The sequence below is a fragment of the Somniosus microcephalus genome, chromosome 6, assembly GCF_052327205.1.
Source record: "Somniosus microcephalus isolate GS21.2 chromosome 6, FLI_Smic_1.0, whole genome shotgun sequence".
NCBI classification, from domain to species: Eukaryota; Metazoa; Chordata; class Chondrichthyes; order Squaliformes; family Somniosidae; genus Somniosus; species Somniosus microcephalus.
Window position 1 is genome coordinate 261,336,483 of NC_140992.1, and position 21,366 is coordinate 261,357,848.

Genomic DNA, 21,366 nt, shown 5'->3' on the forward strand with positions numbered 1-21,366 from the left:
CTGAGTGAATATAAGCCGGCATGCCACAGAGAGAAAATACCTGCTCAAGGCAGCAGATTACTGTGGACGCCAGCATATTGGAGCAGGGGAAGGCAAACGGAAAACGTGAATATTCGTCGATCATGGTGAGCAAATATGTGTTCCGAGTTGAAGAGGGCACTGGGCCCTTAAAATCGATGCTAAGTCGTTGCATCGGTTGGGTTGCATGTATGAGTATACCAGCTGAGGGGCGGAAGAACTGAGGTTTTAATTCCGCACAAAGCCGGCATTCTGAGCATATTTTCTTTACATCTCCAGTGGAAAAAGGGAGATTCCGTGATCGTACGAAATGTAGCATGCGCGTAACGCCAGGATGACACAAACCATTGTGGACATCCATGAGAGTGGAGGATGACATAGTGGAGCAGAATGCCCGTGTGAGGGTGTCCGGGGCCACATTCTCCTTGCCAGGCCGATAGAGAATGGTATAACCAAAAGAGGCCAGTTCCATCCTCCAAAGTTGTATTTTATTATTCTTAATTTTGGTTCGTTTTCGATTATCGAGCATGAAGGCGACTGATCGTTGGTCCGTGATCAATGTAAAGTGCTGGCGAGCTAGAAAATGGTTCCACTTCCGTACTGCTTCTATGATGGCTGTGGCTTCTTTCTCAACCGGAGGATAATGTAGCTCGGCACCTTGTAAGGTCCTGGACATAAATGCTACAGGACGACCTTCCTGATTCAGAGTAGCCGAGATCGCCACCTCCGAGGCATCACATTCAACCACGAAAGGGAGATTCTCATCGATGGAGTGAAGAGCCGCTTTCTCCAACTGTTTTTTGAGAAGGTTAAAGGCTGCAACAGCCGCTGTTCCCAGTGGAAATGATCTAGCATGCAGCAAGGGTTGGATTTTGTCCGAAAAATTAGGAATCCATTTAGCGTAGTATGCAAACAGACCGAGAGCCCGACGTAAAGAAGCCGGATTCTTAGGTGACGGGAGCTCTTGGAGCGGGCGAAGTCTTTCTGGGTCTGGCTTAATGATACCATTGCCTACGCAGTAGCCAAGGATGTTGATGGTCGGTTGCGACTCAACAGATTTGGATTCATTCAGGGTCAAATTACGGCGATGGAGGGCATCCCGAAATTTTTGGAGGTTGGAGTCGTGTTCCTGTTGATCGTGACCTGCAATGGTAATGTTATCAAGATAGGGAAAAGTGTCCCTTAGGTTTTCCTGCTTAACCAGGCCATCCATTGCCCGTTGAAAGGCAGCCACTCCATTAGTAACCCCGAATGGGAGGCGACGAAATTGGTACAGCCGTCCATTAGCCTCAAAGGCTGTGTACTGCTTATCTGAGACCTTCAAGGGTAACTGATGATAGGCACTTTTTAAATCGTAAGTTGAGAACACTTTGTATTCGGCCAGTTTATTAACCATATCATCAATGCGTGGCAATGGGTAGGCGTCCAAGTCGGTATATTGATTGATGGTTTGCGAATAATCGATGCATAGTCGCTGTTTGTGAGGTTTTAGAGGGTTCTTGACAATGACGACTTGAGCCCGCCAGGGCGACGAACATGGTTCAATGATATCCTCTGCTAGAAGTCGAGAGATTTCAGCCGCAATAAAAGATTGGTCTTCCTGATTAAAGCGCCGCGATTTCGTTATTATCGGTTGGCATTGAGGCGGAATACTGGCAAATAATGAGGGTTCATCAAGTGAAGCTGCTGATAATGCACAAAAAGGTAATTTAGATGGTATATTAGAAATAGTAAGTCCGGGTTTGGATCCACCAAACTCAATGGTGAGTTTCTTATGCTGTTTTTGGAAGTCCAGCCCTAAGAGGAGATCACTACATAAGTCTTTGAGCACCGAAAGTCGGGTGGAGGGATACATACGACCATGAAGTGTCATATCAACAACACAAAAGCCGGAGATTCTGGTATTAAGTGATGACTGGGCCATCGCAATTGCCTGGTCCGATGGGAAGACATGTAGTTTCAATTTCGCAACAATCTGTTCCTTAATGAAACTATCAGTACTTCCTGAGTCAATTAAGGCATCTAAGGTATGCCCTTTAATTGAAATTTTTGTGGCTGCCTGAGACAGGTTCTGTGGGCAAGCAGCTGTAATTGGTGTCGTTGCACAGAGAGTGGCTAAAACTCTCGGTGTGCTTCTTCGGGAGAGAGCTCGAGAGGAAGCTTGATAGGTCCTAGCTGGAGCATCTTGATAGGCCCTAATTGGGGCAGTTCGGTAGGTCTTAGCTGGATTGGCCCTCGTAGAGGCCCTTGATAGGCAAACTTTAGCAAAGTGTCCTTTTTTCCCGCAATAACTGCAGATTGCATTGCGAGCAGGGCAGGTTTTCCTAGGGTGAAAAGCATCTCCACAAAAGAAGCATTCCTTCCTAGATTGCCAAGAGGCTGCTAAAGTGGGGTCGTCCTCCTCTTCTTCATCAGAATTATCAGAATTAGATTCCCCCATGATAGGGTTCACCTGAGACCGCTTGAATTGTCTGGTTGCAGCTACAGCAGCAGATCGAGATCTGGGCAGCTGATAGAGGTCTGCATTTCTCTTTGCCAAATCCAGTGAACAAGCTAGGTCAAAAGCTTTTTGTAGCTCAAGTGTTTTACTTTCTAGTAGACGCTGGCGTATAAATGGAGAGGCAATCCCGCAGATGAAAGCATCACGAATCATTTCTTGGCGGTACAGCTCAGCTGAGGCTGCCTGAAAGTTACAATCTACGCTGAGCCTGCGAAGTTCTTGCAGGAATTCGTCAATTGATTCCCCTGGCCCTTGTCGGGCTGTGGCCAGTAGATGTCTAGCATAGACCTCATTTGGGGTCTTCGCATACAGTTTCTTAAGTGCCCGAATCACCTCTTCGTAATTATCCCAGTCATCAACATATTCGAACACTTTTGGGGTCACATAATTGACAAGTATCTTCAATTTAGCAGGAGCATCCACTTTACATTCATCCAGAAAATTCTCAAAAGTACGATACCAATGCTTCCATACCCTGCCAGCTGCTGGTGTATTCGGGTCCAAGTCCAGACGAATAGGTCTAAGGATTTTCTCCATGATGGGTGGTTCCCTGGATCCTTAACTTCCGAGTTTGTCTGAAGGTCTAGTATTTGTCAGTGTAAATACTAAGTTACTTAAATTGATGTAAGAAAAAGGAGACTTACCATCAAGTAACTTTAAAGTAAGCTTTAAGTAACTTATAAACACACTATATACAAGAGAGGTCTTTACCATGCCTCTGGTAGAAGCCTCTTACAATACTGAACAGACCAGTATTTATACCAGTCCAACAGGAAGTGACATATGACAGGAAGTGAGGTATGTACACAGTTCATAGTTCACAGTTCATAGTTCACAGGAAGTGATGACATAACTTCCCGGAAGTTAGCATTTTTATCACACGTGCTATCCATAAAGATCTCAGCCTCTTGGAGGGTTGTAGGGCTGGAGGAGGTTACAGAGATAGGGAGGGGCGAGGCCATGGAGGGATTTGAAAATGAGGATGAGAATTTTAAAATTGAGACTATGCCTTGTTTCTTTCTCTTGCTGAAGAGTGAGAGAGAGCAAGACATTGCTATGGGAGCGATACTACCCCAGCATCCATTGCACAAGTGAAAGGGCTCTAGTAAAGCTGTAGGCCTATTCCGATATGCGGTGGGCTCTCAATTGAAAATCTCACTCCTCCGCTTTGCTCATTGTCAGCAAGCTTTACTTCTTGCTGCTCCAAATAAACAATTTAAGAAGATGTGGGTGGTTTATTAGTGTATTTTCAAGGCAGCTGCTGTAAGCCTCATTCTTTATCACCTTAAGAATTTAAGAAATAGGAGCAGGAATAGGCCATACGGCCCCTCGAGCCTGCTCTGCCATTCAATAAGACCATGGCTGATCTTCGACCTCAACTTCACTTTCCCACCCGATCCCCATATCCCTTGATTCCTTGATGGAGGGTAACAGTTCTATAGGAAGACTTTAATTATAATGTAGGAACAATTTCATTACACATCTTTCAGAAATTAAGCAGGGGAGTTAGCGCTGCTGTTAGGTGTTCTGCATCAAGTGTTACCATTGGGTTTGAGTACAGGAGTAAAGAAGTCTTACTCCAATTATATAGGGCCTTGGTGAGACCACACCTGGAGTACTGTGTACAATTTTGGTCTTCTGACCTAAGGAAGGATATACTTGCCATAGAGGGAGTGCAACGAAGGTTCACGAGATTGATTCCTGGGATAGGATATTCTCAGGATAAAGGGTAGGCCATTCAGGACTGAGATAAGAAGAAATTTCTTCACACAAAGGGTGGTGAATCTTTGGAATTCTCTACCCCAGAGGGCTGTGGAGGCTCAGTCATTGGGTATATTCAAACCAGAAGTCGATAGATTTCTGACTAGTAAGGGCATCAAGGGATATGGCGATAGGGCCGGTGAATGGAGTTGAGGCAGAAGATCAGCCATGATCTCATTGAATGGCGGAGCAGGCTCGAAGGTATGAAAGGCCGAATCCTGCTCCTATTTCTTATGTTATTAAGGCGATAAAGAGACAATGAGGCTTACAGCAGCTGCCTTGAAAATACACTAATAAAACCACCCACTTCTTCTTAAATTGTTTATTAGGAGCAACAAGAAGTAAAGCTTGCTGACAATGAGCAAAGCGGAGGAGTGAGATTTTCAATTGAGAGCCCACCGCATATCGGAATAGGCCTACAGCTTTACTAGAGCCCTTTCACTTGTGCAATGGATGTTGGGATAGTATCGCTCCCATAGCAATGTTTTGCTCTCTCTCGCTCTTCATCAAGAGAAAGAAACAAGGCATTGCCTCAATTTTAAAATTCTCATCCTCGTTTTCAAATCTCTCCATGGCCTCGCCCCTCTGTAACTATCTCTGTAACCTCCTCCAGGCCTACAACCCTCCGAGATCTCTGCGCTCCTCCAATTCTGGCCTCTTGTGTATCCCTGATTATCATCGCTCCACCATTGGCGGCCGTGCCTTCAGCTGCCTAGGCCCTATGCTCTGGAATTCCCTCCCTAATCCTCTCTCCCACTCTAATTCTCTCTCCTCCTTTAAGATGCTTCTTAAAATCTACCTCTTTGACCAAGCTTTTGAGCACCTGTCCTAATATCTCTTTCTGTGGCTCAGTGTCAAATTTTGTTTGATAACGCTCCTGTGAAGCACCTTGGGACGTTTTACTATGTTAAAGGCGCTTTATAGGGACTCCCAAATCTAGAGCCCCCTGGATGTCAAGGGGTATGCAGGGTACAATAAGGCAAAAAAGGGAAGCTTATGTCAGATACTGAGAGATAAATACTGCAGAATGCCTAGAGGAGTATTAAAAGTGCAGGGGTGAAATTAAAACGGAAATTAGGAAAGCAAAGAGAGAGCATGAAAAAATATTGGTAACAAAAATCAAGGAAAACCCAAAGATGTTTTATAAATACATAAAGAGCAAGAGGATAACTAAAGAAAGAGTAAGGCCTATTAGAGACCTAAAAGGTAACTTGTGTGTTGAGGCGGAAGACGTGGGTATGGTTCTTAATGAATACTTTGCGTCTGTTTTCACAAAAGAGAGGGACGATGCAGACATTGTAGTTAAGGAGTAAGAGGGTGGAATATTAGATGAGATAAACATAGTGAGAGAGGAAATATTAAGGGGTTTAGCATCTTTGAAAGTAGATAAATCATCACTCCCTCCACCACCAGCGTACCGTGGCTGCAGTGTGTACCATCCACAAGATGCACTGCAGCAACTTGCCAAGGCTTCTTCGGCAGCACCTCCCAAACCCGCGACCGTTACCACCTAGAAGGACAAGGGCAGCAGGCGCATGGGAACACCACCACCTCCAAGTTCCCCTCCAAGTCACACACCATCCTGACTTAGAAGTATATCGCCGTTCCTTCATCATCGCTGGGTCAAAATCCTGGAACTCCCTCCCTAACAGCACTGTGGGAGCACCTTCACCTCACGGACTGCAGCGGTTCAAGAAGGCAGCTCACCACCACTTTCGCAAGGGCAACTAGGGATTGCCAGCGACGCCCACATCCCATGAACGAATTTTTTTTTTAAATCGCCTGGAGGCTGAGGGGAGATTTAATTGAGGTGCATTAAGTTATCAGGGCCCTAGATAGAATGGATAGGAAAGATGTATTTCCCATAGCAGAGAGGTGAATAACCAGGGGGCATAGATTTAAAGTAATTGGTAGAACGATTAGAGGAGGAGTTGAGGAAAACCTTTTGTCCCCCCCAGAGTGTGTTGGGGGTCTGGAACCTCATTGCCCGAGAGGGTGGTAGAGGCAGAGACCCTCAACGCTTTTAAGATGTACGTGGGTGTGCACTTGAAGTGCCGTAACCTGCAGGGCTACAGACCAAGAGCTGGAAAATGGGATTAGGCTGGATAGCTTTCGGCCGGCACGGACACGATGGGCCGAATGGCCTCCTTCTGTTCCGTGAATTTTTACGATTCTATGGTATAAATGCAAGTTGCTGTTGTTGCATTGGCAGAACACAATGCATCTCCACTGGGCAGACTGGCATATTTACTGAGAGGCCCTTTCTTCAGTCCCTTTACATTATGGGAAATGGGGTCTGCCATTAGCAGCCAGTACATACACGCCTTCAGCCAGGAGATGACAATCTTACGTATGAGATGCCCATTGAAGGTGGGATTCTTGCTAGGCCCGACAATGCGATAGAGCCACAGATAACTGTTACAAGGTCAGTTGTTTCAAAGATCTGATCTTGGTGAAGGGGCTGCAGTAAGATTGGAGAAATTGGGACTGAGGTTCCAACTGTGCAAATGTTGATATTCTTTTTCTTCCCCCCCCCCTTTCCTAACACCAGGAACCTGCTTGCAGCCCTTTTCCGTGCTGTAACCAGCAACAGGAGCTGTGCGAGAGGATTCTATGAATTTACCCTCTCTTCCTGTAGTAAGGCGGCCCAACTCTGGGCATTGCCTCCTTCATGCCTCAGCCACCGTCAAAAGATTACCAAGCGGGTAAATTGCGGGTGATGTTCCTGCCACCTCGGGTAATTCCCAGCACCCTCACCGATGCCACACACCCTCCATAATGGCAGAGTTGGGATCAGGAGCCGAGCTTGGAGGGTCCCTGGAGCAATCCACATCCTACCATTGGCACGCTGGGGCTTTGATACTCTGCACTATTCCAGCTTCATCCATTTTAACCTGTTCACACAACAGCAAAACAGGAGAGTGTTATCATGCAACGTCTCACCTGTAAAGTACCTCCTCTTACATCTTCCCAGCCCAGAAAATTTCCACCAGCGTCATATTTCACAATCTTTAAGGTGATCTGTAGACAAACAAAAGGGACAGTGTTGGAGCAGGGCACAGCAATTCAACAAAGGTGCAGTGTCGGCTTTTCACTCCCAGTCACATTGAGAATTTCCATTCTTACCCATTGGAGTTCACATCCAGTGAATCCGGGTGTGTAAAGGTGAAGGTGAACCTTGCACAGCAGCTCAACAATACGAATATCCTTAAATTTGCCAGGTTAAACCACCCTCAAAAAGGTACATAGAAACATAGAAGATAGGAGCAAGAGTAGGCCATTCGGCCCCTCGAGCCTGCTCCGCCATTTAATGCGATCATGGCTGATCATCCAAATTCAATACCCTGTCCCTGCCTTCTCCCCATATCCCTTGATCCCTTTAGCCTCAAGAAATACATCCAACTCCTTCTTGAATATATTTAATGAATTAGCCTCTACTGCCTTCTGTGGTAGAGAATTCCACAGGTTCACCACTCTCTGGGTGAAGAAATTCCTCCTCATCTCTGTCCTAAATGGCTTACCCCTTATCCTTAGACTGTGACCCCTGGTTCTGGACTCCCCCGCCATCGGGAACAGCCTTCCTGCATCTAGTCTGTCTAGTCCTGTTAGAATTTTATAAGTTTCAATGAGATCCCCTCTCATTCTTCGAAACTCCAGCGAGTACAAGCCCAATCGACCCAATCTCTCCTCATACGTCATTCCTGCCATCCCAGGTATCAGCCTGGTGAATCTTCGCTGAACTCCTTCCATGGCAAGAACATCCTTCCTCAGATAAGACGACCAAAACTGCACACAATACTCAAGATGGTGTACAGCCACCATTGTGGCTTTGCACCCTTGCATGAAATGGTCCAAGGCCCATTTTCAGCCCCACCCCCACCCCGACTCCCAGCTGTGGCCTTGAGCACAGCTATGTCTTCATGAGTAAGAACATAAGAAATAGGAGCAGGAGTCAGCCATACGGCCCCTGGAGCCTGCTCCGCCATTCAATAAGTTCATGGCTAATCATCGACCTCAACTCCACTTTCTCTTGATTCCCTTCGTGTCCAACAATCTATCGATCTCAGCCTTGAATCTGCTCAAAACCACTGAGGGTCCACAACCCTGATGGCTTACATCCTAGGGTCTTGAGAGAAGTAGCGGTAGGGATTGCGGATGCATTGGTGGTAATTTTCCAAAACTCCCTGGATTCAGGAAAGGTCCCAGCAGATTGGAAAACTGCTAATGTAACGCCCTTATTTAAAAAGGGAGGTAGACAAAAGGCTGGAAACTATAGACCAGTTAGCCTAACATCTGTGGTTGGTAAAATGTTGGGAGTCCATTATTAAGGAAGCAGTAACAGGACATTTGGATAAGCATAATTTAATCGGACAGAGTCAGCGTGGTTTTATGAAGGGGAAGTCATGTTTGACAAATTTGCTCGAATTCTTTGAGGATGTAACAAACAGGGTGGATAAAGGGGAACCAGTGGATGTGGTGTATTTGGACTTCCAAAAGGCATTTGACAAGGTGCCACACAAAAGATTACTGCACAAGATAAAAAATCACGGGATTGGGGGTAATATACTGGCATGGGTGGAAGATTGGCTATCTAACAGAAAACAGAGAGTTGGGATAAATGGTTCATTCTCGGGTTGGCAATCAGTAACTAGTGGTGTTCCGCAGGGGTCGGTGCTGGGACCCCAACTCTTTACAATCTGTATTAACGATTTGGAGGAGGGGACCAAGTGCAACATATCCAAGTTTGCCGATGATACAAAGATGGGAGGGAAAGCAGTGAGTGAGGAGGACATAAAAAACCTGCAAAAGAACATAGACAGGCTAAGTGAGTGGGCAGAAATTTGGCAGATGGAATATAATGTTGGAAAGTGTGAAGTTATGCACTTTGGCAGAAAAAATCAAAGAGCAAGTTATTATCTAAATGGAGAGAAACTGCAAAGTGCTACAGTACAAAGGGATCTGGGGGTCCCGGTGCATGAAACACAGAAGGTTAGTATGCAGGTACAGCAGGTGATCGGGAAGGCCAACGGAATCTTGGCTTTTATTGCAAGGGGGTTGGAGTATAAAAGCAGGGAAGTCTTGCTTCAGTTATACAGGGTATTGGTGAGGCCACACCTGGAATATTGCGTACAGTTTTGGTTTCCATATTTAAGAAAAGATATACTTGCTCTCGAGGCAGTTCAGAGAAGGTTCACTCGGTTGATTCCGGAGATGAGGGGGTTGACGTATGAGGAAAGGTTGAGTAGGTTGGGCCTCTTACTCATTGGAATTCAGAAGAATGAGAGGCGATCTTATCAAAACATATAAGATTGTGAGGGGGCTTGATCGGGTGGATGCGGGGAGGATGTTTCCACTGATGGGTGAGACTAGAACTAGGGGGCATAATCTTAGAATAAGGGGCTGCCCTTTCAAAACTGAGATGAGGAGAAACTTCTTCACTCAGAGGGTAGTAAATCTATGGAATTTGCTACCTCAGAGAGCTGTGGAAGCTGCGACATTAAATAAATTTAAAACGGAGATAGACAGTTTCCTAGCAGATAAGGGAATTAGGGGTTACGGGGAGCGGGCAGGGAAGTGGGCGTGAGTCTAGGTTTGGATCAGCCATGATCCTATTGAATGGCGGAGCAGGCCCGAGGGGCCGTATGGCCTACGCCTGCTCCTACTTCTTATGTTCTTATGTTCTAACCCGCTGGGTAGAGAATTTCAAAGATTCACAGCCCTTTGAGTGAAGAAATTTCTCCTGAGGATATGCCCCTACTTCTAGACTCTCCAGCCAAGGAAACTGCCTCTCAGCATCGACCCTGTCAAGCCGTCTCAGAATCTTAGGGAGACCACCTCTCATTCTTCTAAACTCCAGAGACTATAGGCCCAATCTACTCAATCTCTCCTCATTGGACAACCCTCTCATCCCAGGAATCTAGTCAATGGAGACTGCACTCATGGCTTGCCTGGCTGTGCAACACTGCCAAAGCTGGGATTCAGCACTCTTCCCTCTCCAGTGAGAGGAAGTATGGTTATGCTTTGAGGATTTGGAGCTATCTAGGCAACAGAAGAACATAACATAAGAAATAGGAGCAGGAGTCGGCCATTCGGCATCTCGAGCTTGCTCCGCCATTCATTAAGATCATGGCTGATCTGATCTTGGCCTCAACTCCACTTTTCTCCCCATAACCCTGGACTCCCCTGTAGCTCAAATATCTGTCTACCTCAGCCTTGAACCACAGGGCCTGGGCCACAGCGAGAAGGTTCTATGGTAAAGTGCCAGCCTGGGCTCTGCTTGGCAACCGCCCAGGGTGCCATGCATAAACCAGGGGCTCAGTATGTCGGGGGCTGTAGGCACAACCCAGCGCTCCAATCATTCACCAGAGTGGTTTCTGAGCAGGCTGCTCCCTGGGATTGTGGCCCTCAATAAAAATATTAGTGAACAATGCGGCGGAAGAGATTTCTCCGAATGATCTGAGCAAACAGAAGAGGTGAAAATATTAGACACACTGGGATCAACGGTCCCTTTAATTTTTTTTTTGGGGGGTGGGGGGCTGCACGGCCCATTCAAAATTCCGCGCATGAGCGTTTTTTCCATTTAATGAGATGCGCGGGACCTCCAGACCGTTGCCCAGCCGCACAGCTTAACGGGAACACTGATTGGGGTATTGGTCAACATGGGGTAGATCTTGACTTTGTCCGACAGTGTAAAACGGGCGATAGCGAGTTGGCAGCCCGTTTTACATCTCCCCCCCATTTTTATTTCCATTGACTTCAATACACTGTCACACAAAGTCAAAATCTACCCCATTATGACCAATGCAAGGGAACTGGAGGCCGATGCACTTCCCAGAGGTACAACTCGTTGGAGCTGTTAAATGGATTGGGGAACAGTTGTCACCATGCGGGTGATTATGAAGTAGTAATCGAACCTCAGAATTCCGGTGGCATCACAACCCATGAGGAAAAAAAGGAAAAATAAGAAAGACTTGCATTTCTATAGCGCCTTTCACGACCACAGGATGTCCCAAAGTGCTTTACAGCCAATGAAGTACTTTATGAAGTGTAGTCACTGTTGTAATGTAGGAAACGTGGCAGCCATTTTGCGCACAGCAAGCTTCCACAATCAGCCATGTGATAATGATCGGATAGTCTGTTTTAGATGTTGATTGAGGGATAAATATTGGCCCTAGGACTCCGGGGAGAACTCCCCTGCTCTTCGTCAAAATCGTGCCATAGGATCTCTCACGTTGACCTGAGAGGTTTAACGTCTCATCCAAAAGACAGCACCTCCGACAGTGCAGCACTCCCTCAGCACTGCACTGGGAGTGTCAGCCTAGATTTTTGTGCTCAAGTCTCTGGAGTGGGACTGTGAACCCACAACCTTCTGACTCAGAGGCGAGGGTGCTGCCCACTGAGTCACAGCTGAGACTGAAGAGAGAGAGAGACACAGAGAGCTTTATAATGGTTACTAAACCCTGTGGTTACATTCTGCTCTTGAAATCACTCCAGGACATCTGCTTTTTACACAAGTTAATTTTATAGCTTAGTTTTAATCTAATTAGGTATCTGTTTTTAGGCTGAGAACAGCTGTTGGTGCAGATTGTCAGCGTGACTTGGCATTGATTCAAACCAAATGGCTAATACTTGTGACATTATTACTGTAGGACTACTGAAAAATAATTTGCCGCTAACTACTGGGGAATTGTACGGCCGGTAAATCTGATCAGGGAGTTATCTCTGCTCCCATATCCCACTCAGTCATTTGTTTGACTTCCTTTTGATGATGATCAAGAAAGAACTTGCATTTCTATAGCGTCTTTCACAACCTCAGGACGTCCCAAAGTGCATTCCAGCCAATGAAGTACTTTTGAAGTGTAGTCACTGTTGTAATGTGGGAAACGCGGCAGCCAATTGGTGCACAGCAAGCTCCCACAACCAGCAATGTGATAATGACCGGATCGTATGTTTTAGGCGTTGGACGAGGGATAAACATTGGCCCAGGACACCAGGGAGAGCTCGCTGCTCTTCTTGAATAGTGCCGCGGGATCTTTTATGTCCACCTGAGAGGGCAGTTTAACACATCATCCGAAAGACGGCACCCCTGGCAGTGCAGCACTCCTTCAGTACTGCACTGAAGTGTCAGCCTAGATTATGTGCTCAAGTCTCTGGAGTGAGACTTGAACCTTTTGATTCCCAGGCGGGAGTGCTACCTTTGAGCCACAGCTGTACTAAAGTACAGCAAAGGCTGCGCGGTCTTTCATATCCAAATGTCTCAGATTTTCCAGGGAGCATCTGGAATTCTTAAAATGAGAATTCCCACGGCTCTGCAAGTGGGATTTAAGTACTGCACCATCTCTCTATTAGACGGTCTTCGGGGAAACGTACAAAAAAAATCATGTTATAGAGAAGGAATCATATATTTATTACCGATAATGTGTTTTATGGCACGGCTTGTGTGCCAGATATCGTAGCATTACAAGTATACATCACTCTCCTCACTGGCCAATAATGCTGTTTGCAAAGTTCAAATCATACTCTTAGCAAAAGGAATAAGAGTATTTAAACAGAATAAGAGTATTTAAACAGAATGAGAGTATTTAACAGAATGGTGTAAGATTATCATAGATCGCCGTGGACATGCAGGAAACCACAGTTGCCAAAATGTAGATCGTCCAACTGCCTGAACCAATAGCTCATTAAACAAGGGTACAAAAAACCCTTCTTGACAAAGGGTTTCGACCTGAAACGTTGACTCTATTTCTCTCTCCACGGATGTTGCCTGGAGTTTTTCCAGCATTTTCTGTTGTTAGCTCATTAAACAAGCCTTGATGACAAGAAGCTGCACACATCATAAAAAGAAAAGACTTGCATTTATATAGTGCCTTTCACGACCACCGGACGTCTCAAAGCACTTTACTGCCAATTAAGTACTTTTTTTTTTAAGTAGAGTCACTGTTGTAATGTAGGAAATGCGGCAGCAAGGTCCCACAAACAGCAATGTGATAATGAGCAGATACATCTGTTTTTGTTATGTTGGTTGAGGGGTAAATATTGGCCAGGACACTGGGGAGAACTCCCCCTGCTATTCTTCAAAATAGTGCCATGGGATCATTTGCATCCACCTGAGAGAGCAGACGTCTTGGTTTAATGTCTCATCCGAAAGACGGCACCTCCGACAGTGCAGCACTCCCTCAGCACTGCACTGGAGTGTCAGCCTAGCTTTATGTGCTCAAGTCCCTGGAGTGGGACTTGATACCCACAACCTTCCTGACTCCGAGGCGAGTGTGCTACCCACTGAGCCACAGCTGACACTTACTGTCATCCGGTTACACATTGCTGCCTGCCAGAAGCCACCCACTTGCTGGCCGCATTAACCTGTGGATCAAACTGGGTTGTTTCCGCCCCGTCACTGCACACACGTCACCGTGCACTCGCCTGTGAATCCTTTTGGAAAGAGAGTCCCTTGGGGGCTGTTTGTCCCAACGATGCTGCGATGTTCGTGTCCACGTAAAAGAGTTTTGGGAGGTAGCTGGTACTGCAGCAAAAAGGGTAAAAAAAACAGATTAATCAGCCTCAAAAATGAAGAAAGGTTGAGCGGCCATTCTACTGTTTGTCAAGCACAGAATACATCATTTGCCAAACTTATACCATCTGCGAATGTCCTGGCACCAACAATTCTTTAGAAAAGTATGCCATCAGTTGCCCGGTGAACCTCATAACCTGCGGCTCGAACCTCAGGTATTCTCTTTACCCAGACATGCCTTTTTGGTACAAGAGTACTTTTCAATATATCTTTTAATTAGAGATTAGAGGATAAATTAATTGCTCCTGCACTCCCAGTGGGGGAGCTTGAAGGGAGCACAAGTAAAGAAAGAACTTGCATTTATATAGCACCTCGTGCTACCTCAGGACGTCCCAAAGCACTTTACAGCCAATGAAGTGGATTCACCAGGCTCATACCTGGGATGGCAGGAATGACGTATGAGGAGAGATTGAGTCGATTGGGCTTATACTCGCTGGAGTTTAGAAGAATGAGAGGGGATCTCATTGAAACTTATAAAATTCTAACAGGACTAGACAGACTAGATGCAGGAAGGATGTTCCCGATGGTCGTGGAGTCCAGAACCAGGGGTCACAGTCTAAAGATAAGGGGTAAGCCATTTAGGACAGAGATGAGGAGGAATTTCTTCACCCAGAGAGTGGTGAACCTGTGGAATTCTCTACCACAGAAGGCAGTTGAGGCCAATTCATTAAATATATTCAAGAAGGAGTTAGATATATTTCTTAAGGCTAAAGGGATCAAGGGATATGGGGAGAAAGCAGGGACAGGGTACTGAATTTGGATGATCAGCCACGATCCCATTGAATGGCGGAGCAGGCTCGAGGGGCCGAATGGCTGACTCCTGCTTCTATCTTCTATGTTAATATGAAGTACTTTTTAAGCGCAGTCACTGTTAAGCCTCTTGGTGATACAGTGTTGTAGCTCCATCTCTGACTCCCATGGGAGCACGGGATCATTAGCTTTACCCTTAGATACCATCGTGGTGCCATGATCTCATTGAATGGCGGAGCAGGCTCGAGGGGCCGAATGGCCTACTCCTGCTCCTATCTTCTATGTTTCTATGTTGCCAGCAGAAACCCTCAGACCCACCGCAATGTGGTTGACTCTTAACTGCCCTCCAAAACGGCCTAGCAAGCCACTCAGTTGTACCAAACCGCTGCAAATAACATTAAGAATAAAACCGGATGGACCACACGGCATCGGCCTCGGCATCACCGGCGTCGGACTGACAAAGGCACACCCAGCCCAGCGGACCCTGCAAAGTCCTCCTCACTAACATCTGGGGACTTGTGCCATAATTGGGAGAGCTGTCCCACAGACTCGTCAAACAACATCATGACATCCAAGGCTTCCTCAGCTGCACTTTCCAAACCCGCGACCGCTATCCAATAGCAAAATACTGCGGATGCTGGAAATCTGAAATAACAACAGAAAATGCTGAAAACACTCAGCGGGGACAGGAGCTGTCTTTCTCTCTCCACGGATGCTGCCTGACCTGCGGAATGTTTCCAGCATGTTCTGTTGTTATTCCGCGACCTCTATCACCTAGAAGGACAAGGGCAGCAGGCGCACGGGAACACCACCACCTCCAAGTTCCCCTCCAAGTCACACACCATCCTGACTTGGAAATATATCGGCCGTTCCTTCATCGTCGCTGGGTCAAAATCCTGGAACTCCCTCCCTAACAGCACTGCGGGAGCACCTTCACCACACGGATTGCAGCGGTTCAAGAAGGCGGCTCACCACCACCTTCTCAAGGGCAATTAGGGCTGGGCAATAAATGCTGACCTTGCCAGCGACGCCCACATCCCAGGAACTAATAAACAAAAAACTCGACTGGCAGAACTCTAGAAGCTTATGGTCAAAAAGCCCAATCACTCATCACACCACAGGTGTGGTATTAAACGCACGCTGCAAACTAGATTTACCACTTTCCTGTTGTATTATTAATCACAGAATTCTACGTGAAAAACTCCACGTAAAGGATTTTGTTGAACTATGCATGAACTCCACATTCTAAAATGAGTAAAACAACAACTTGCGTTTATATAGCACCTTTAATGTAGTAAAACGTCCCAAGGTGCTTCACAGAAGCGTCATCGGACAAGATCTGACACCAGGTCAAAGAAAGAGATATTAGGACAGGTGACTGAAAGCTTGGTTAAAGAGGCAGGTTTTAAGAAGAGTGCAAAAGGAGGAGAGGCGGAGAGTTTTAGGAATTCTAGAGCTTAGGGCTTAGGCAGCTGATGGCACGGCCGCCAATTGTGGGGCACGGGGAGTCGGGGATGCAGAAGAGGCCATAGTTGGAGGAATGCAGGGATCTCAGAGGGTCATGTTGGGGCTGGAGGAGGTTAGAGAGAGAGGGAGGGACGAGGCCATGGAGGAATTTGAACACGAAGGTGAGAATATTAGATCATACTGTACTTGCTATCTTTAAGAGCAGCACTGCGACCACATTACATGAAAATAGAGGAAGATTCCTTGTGATCATGTACAGACAGGACATGTTTACAGTATCTCCCTCTATTCTCAATTGGTTAGATGCTGCGTGCAACAGATTGTTGCGCTGCACTCATCCGCCATTTTCCACTACTGCCATAATACAATTACACAAAGGGGGCGAAATTTGGCTCCTTTGCGCCTGCCGTTAGTGCCTCCGGGGGGGGGCGCAAACACGGTGCAAAGGGGTTATCGCCCGGGGGGGGGGGGGGGGTGAATAAAGCGCCTCCCGCGAAATTCAGCGGGGCGTTGCTGAGGCGCTACCCGATAGTGCCGCGCCCCCTTGAGTAGTGCCCCGGGCCGCCGCGCCTCCAGCAATGATATCATCGGCATGCGTAGCGACCCCTTAGCGCCCCGTGGCAGAAATTCGGTTGCGCCCCGTGAGGCTGCCACAGGCGGTGTCAGCGCCAGCCTCATTGGCCGCGAGCCGGGCCGACTTCCGCTCGCGGGGTGGTATTTAAAGGGGGGTTGCGGCTGTGACCCGCGCCGCCGTTTTCTTTGTTAGGTCGGCCCTCCGTGGTGGGCTGTGGCGTGATCCTGGCTGCCATCGCACAGTCCGGCACCGCGCCTCGGCCTAGTGTGGGCCATCGGGGGCCCTGCAGAGTGCGCAACGGCCCTCCCCTTTAACAGAAGGGGAGGGGCGTTGAAATGCGGCAGCGCTCCGCGGAGGCTCCGCCGAGCGCGCCCCGACATCGCCTTGGTTACCGCGCCCACCAGGAAGTGGAGCGCCCGAGCTTGCACTCCACTTCCTGTGCGGGAGGCAAGTCGAATTTAGCGGCCGGGGCGGTACTTCCGACCCAGGCACTAAATGTCCAGCCTTAACTCGGTTACCGCCCCCAAACTGGGTGTAACCGAATTTCGCGCCCCAAGTCTTTCTCTGCTCTCAGCAATTATGAAACGGGCTCCCCCAGTGGCTCAGTTGTGAAGTGTGCTTTTTAAATACCAAGCCACACAGACTCTCAGGGGGAGAAATTGAGTATAGCCCCATTTGGGGCGCCAGCCTCGCCAGGGCGCTAAAAGTAGCGCCCCGGAAGCATTCGCAGCCGCCCGCCGGAAATTGAGTGGTAGCACCCCAAAGGGAAGCGCGGCGCTACTGGAGGTGCCCCGCATCCCTCTTGGGGTGCTGCGACTGAATATCGTGGTGCAACGTGCCGCAGTTCCTCCCCTTCTTAAAGGGGAGGGGCCTTGTTCCGCGCGATCGAGGATCGTGAGTGCAGGCAAAAGAGCCCGGCACCGAGGAGAAGTGCCCTTGGGGCTCTTGGAACGCAGCCGGCACTCCGCGGGGCGGGGGGGGCGTTCAGGAGGCCGGGGACGGGAGCGCAGGCAGGTGCTGGCAGGCGGCCAACAACAAAAATGGCTGCCCCGCACCTCGCCTTTAATTTGCGCCTCCCCGGCCGCAGGTAGGCCCCCCTGAACCGGTCGGACATAGCGTCCAGTGGTAAATCAGGGGGTGCTTCCAAATATCGCGGCCGGGGCATCAGCGGGGCGCTGCACATACCGATGACATCATCGGTAGCGGCGCAGCGCTAACGGCTAGCGCCACCACTAGCGTCCCGCGGAATTTAGCGGGAGGCACGGGCAGTGCCGCGCCCAAGCGCCAGTTGGCTTGCGACCCACTTAGCGCCCTCTTAAGGCGCTAACGAGTGGCGCAGCCAACTGAATTTCTCCCCCTCAGTTCTGTAGAAGGGTTTCGACCCGAAACGTCGACTCTATTTCTCTCTCCACGGATGTTGCCTGGCCTGCTGAGTTTTTCCAGCGTTTTCTGTTGTTATTTCAGACTAGGTAGCTCCCAGTTTTGAATCTTAATCAGTGTTGAGTCAGCTGATCTTATCTGGTGCAAAATTGGAAGCATTACAACTGGTTGGGGCTAGGGAGAAGAAAAACCAGACATAGTTCCTACTCCTGATCACTATCCTGTGACCCGTACAAGCTTTAAGGTGTTGTCATGCCACTCCCTGTAAAATGAAATGAAGTCTAGCACCACAGTGGCATGGTGTCTTGCCAAGAGTTACAAAGGGGCCATTGATCTTGCAGCCTAATCCATCATTCACACACTTTAAAAGGAAGGAAATGAAAAACTTTGCATCGTCTGACCAGCTTAAACACGTTCCTCAAAAATATGCATATTTGCCTTTTCAAAAGTTATTCTACACTGTAGTTAAAAGAGGCTGCACACTTGGTGACAAGCTCTCTCACCAGTAATTTTCTTTCCCCACTGGTTTACCAGCAGTACCAACAATGTGGGGTAATTTTGACATTGGCTGATAGGGTAAAACAAGCGACATAGGATCGCCCCCCCGTTATACACCCCTCTTGATCGAGAGAGATGTTCAGCGGGCGGCAGATCCGACATCGCCCGTGTTACGCTATCGGCCAAAGTCAAAATTACCCCCACGTAGTACGTGTGGTTTTTTTAATAGCCTAAACCATTCCCAGTTGCCTTGCCCTTGACTCTGTGAGGGTGAGGCACTCTGACGGTGCGACAGAGCAGATTCAGCACCTCATCTGTAAGATGATCTGGTTCACTAGACACCATCCCTGGATGCGTCATTGTCCCGAGCTGTGGGATTATATGATTGCTTCACAACGGCATCCTTTACAGGCGTATCATTTCCCTATCAGCGGTGTTGTCATCAGTTAAATATTTACATTTGAAGCAGATGTAATCATCTTTGTGCTAGACATGAACAATTCAATAGCTTGTTTCCTGTATTTAACCCATAAAACCCATTAACCCAGACTGATTCCTGGGATGAGGGGATTGTCCTTTGAGGAGAGATTGAGTAGACTAGGCCTATAATCTCTAGCGTTTAGAAGAATGAGAGGTGATCTCAATGAAACACATAGAATTCTTAAGGGGCTTGACAGGGTAGATGCTGAGAGGTTGTTTCCCCTGGCTGGAGAGTCTAGAACTAGGGGGCATAGTTTCAGGTTAAGGGGTCGGCCATTTAAGACTGAGATGAGGAGAAATTTCTTCACTCAGCGGGTTGTGAATCTTTGGAATTCTCTACCCCAGAGGGCTGTGGATGCTGAGTCTTTGATTATATTCAAGTCAGAAGTCGATAGATTTTTGGATACGGAGAGAATCAAGGGATATAGGGATAGTGCAGGAAAGTGGAGTTGAGGTTGAGGTGGAGCAGGCACAAAGGGCCGAGTGGCCTACTCCTGCTGCTATTTCTTTTGTTCTTATGTTCTTAAAAGGGAAGGAGAATCAGGATGGGGCAGGGCTCAGGCCAAATGTCAGTCACAGCAGCAGTAATAAGGGGCTTTTGGTCTTGATGGATTGGCAGACCGTAGTAATAAGCAAAACACACCACAGTGATTTACTGACTGGTTCGTCCATAACACACAACACACATTGGCACTGGCTGAGGGGGCAGGTGCCCGACTTCTGCCAAAGTCGCTCTGAAACCAACCACAAGGAGGTGCAAGAAAATGACTTGTCTCATCCTGTGATTTTCCCTGCCAAACATAGAAACATAGAAGATAGGAGCAGGAGTAGGCCATTCGGACCCTCGAGCCTGTTCCGCCATTCAATGCGATCATGACTGATCGTCCAAACTCAGTACCCTGTCCCTGCTTTATCCCCATATCCCTTGATCCCTTTAGCCTTAAGAAATATATCCAACTCCTTCTTGAATATATTTAATGTATTGGCTTCCACTGCCTTCTGTGGTAGAGAATTCCACAGGTTCACCACTCTCTAGGTGGAGAAATTCCTCCTCATCTATGTCCTAAATGGCTTACCCCTTATCCTTAGACTGTGACCCCTGGTTCTGGACTCCCCGACCATCGGGAACATCCTTCCTGCATCTAGTCTGTCTAGTCCTGTTAGAATTTTATAAGTTTCGATGAGATCCCCTCTCATTCTTCTAAACTCCAGTGAGTATAAGCCCAATCGACCCAATCTCTCCTCATACGTCATTCCTGCCATCCCAAGTATCAGCCTGACATTAGCATTTTCCCCACTACCGATGTCAGGCTTACCGGTCTGTAATTCCCCGTTTTCCCTCTACCACCTTTTTTGAATGTAAGAAGTCACACAACACCAGGTTATAGTCCAACAGCTTTATTTGAAATCACAAGCTTTCGGAGCGCTGCTCCTTCTTCAGGTGAAGTGGAGAAATGCATAAAGACACAGCTTATATAGTCAGAGAATCATGTCAGATGTTTACAGGTAACCTTTCCAACTGTCATTTATCACACCTCGGCAGAGAGCTAATCACAGCAGTCAAAGGTGTGAATGGTGTCCAAACAGGTCAGTCAGGGAAACATTACATCAAAGAACAATGAGGTGGGGTCACAAGGGGTCAAATATTGCAGATGCTGGGGTCTGTATGAAAAACAAAAAAAGACAAAAAACATTTTTTTTGGCTGGAAATCACAGCAGGTCCGGCCGCATCTGTGTAGAGAGAACAAGCCAATGTCGACTCGAGTCTGGATGACCCTGCGTCAGGTGGGGTTACATGTAGCGTGACATGAACCCAAGATCTCGGTTGAGGCCGTCCTCATGGGTGCGGAACTTGGCTATCAGTTTCTGCTCGACGATTTTGCGTTGTCGTGTGTCTCGAAGGCCGCCTTGGAGAATGCTTACCCGAAGATCGGAGGCTGAATGTCCTTGACTGCTGAAGTGTTCCCCGACTGGGAGGGAACACTCCTGCCTGGTGATTGTTGCGCGGTGTCCGTTCATCCGTTGTCGCAGTGTCTGCATGGTCTCGCCGATGTACCATGCTCCGGGGCATCCTTTCCTGCAACGTATGAGGTAGACAACGTTGGCCGAGTCACATGAGTATGTACCATGTACCTGGTGGGTGGTGTCCTCACGTGTGATGATGGTATCTGTGTTGATGATCTGGCATGCCTTGCAGAGGTTGCTGTGGCAGGGTTGTGTGGTGTCGTGGTCGCTGTTCTCCTGAAAGCTGGGTAATTTGCTGCGAACGATGGTCTGTTTGAGGTTAGGCGGCTGTTTGAAAGCGAGTAGTGGAGGCGTGGGGATGGCCTTAGCGAGGTGTTCGTCGTCATCGATGACATGTTGAAGGCT

General features: G+C 47.8%; 1 protein-coding gene across 4 annotated transcripts in view; it reads right to left on the reverse strand.

Annotated features, from left to right (window-relative positions):
* The window catches only part of LOC147116702 (meckelin-like), a 178,303-nt gene that overhangs the window by 115,934 nt on the left and 41,003 nt on the right, over positions 1 to 21,366 (reverse strand). For all 4 annotated transcript variants that reach the window (XM_085991813.1, XM_085991811.1, XM_085991814.1 and 1 more), the window contains exons 9-10: positions 13,700 to 13,799; positions 7,223 to 7,300 (exon numbers count right to left, since the gene is read on the reverse strand). In XM_085991813.1, the coding sequence (XP_085847939.1) occupies positions 7,223 to 7,300; positions 13,700 to 13,799 (178 nt within the window). The remainder of the gene's footprint in view (positions 1 to 7,222; positions 7,301 to 13,699; positions 13,800 to 21,366) is intronic.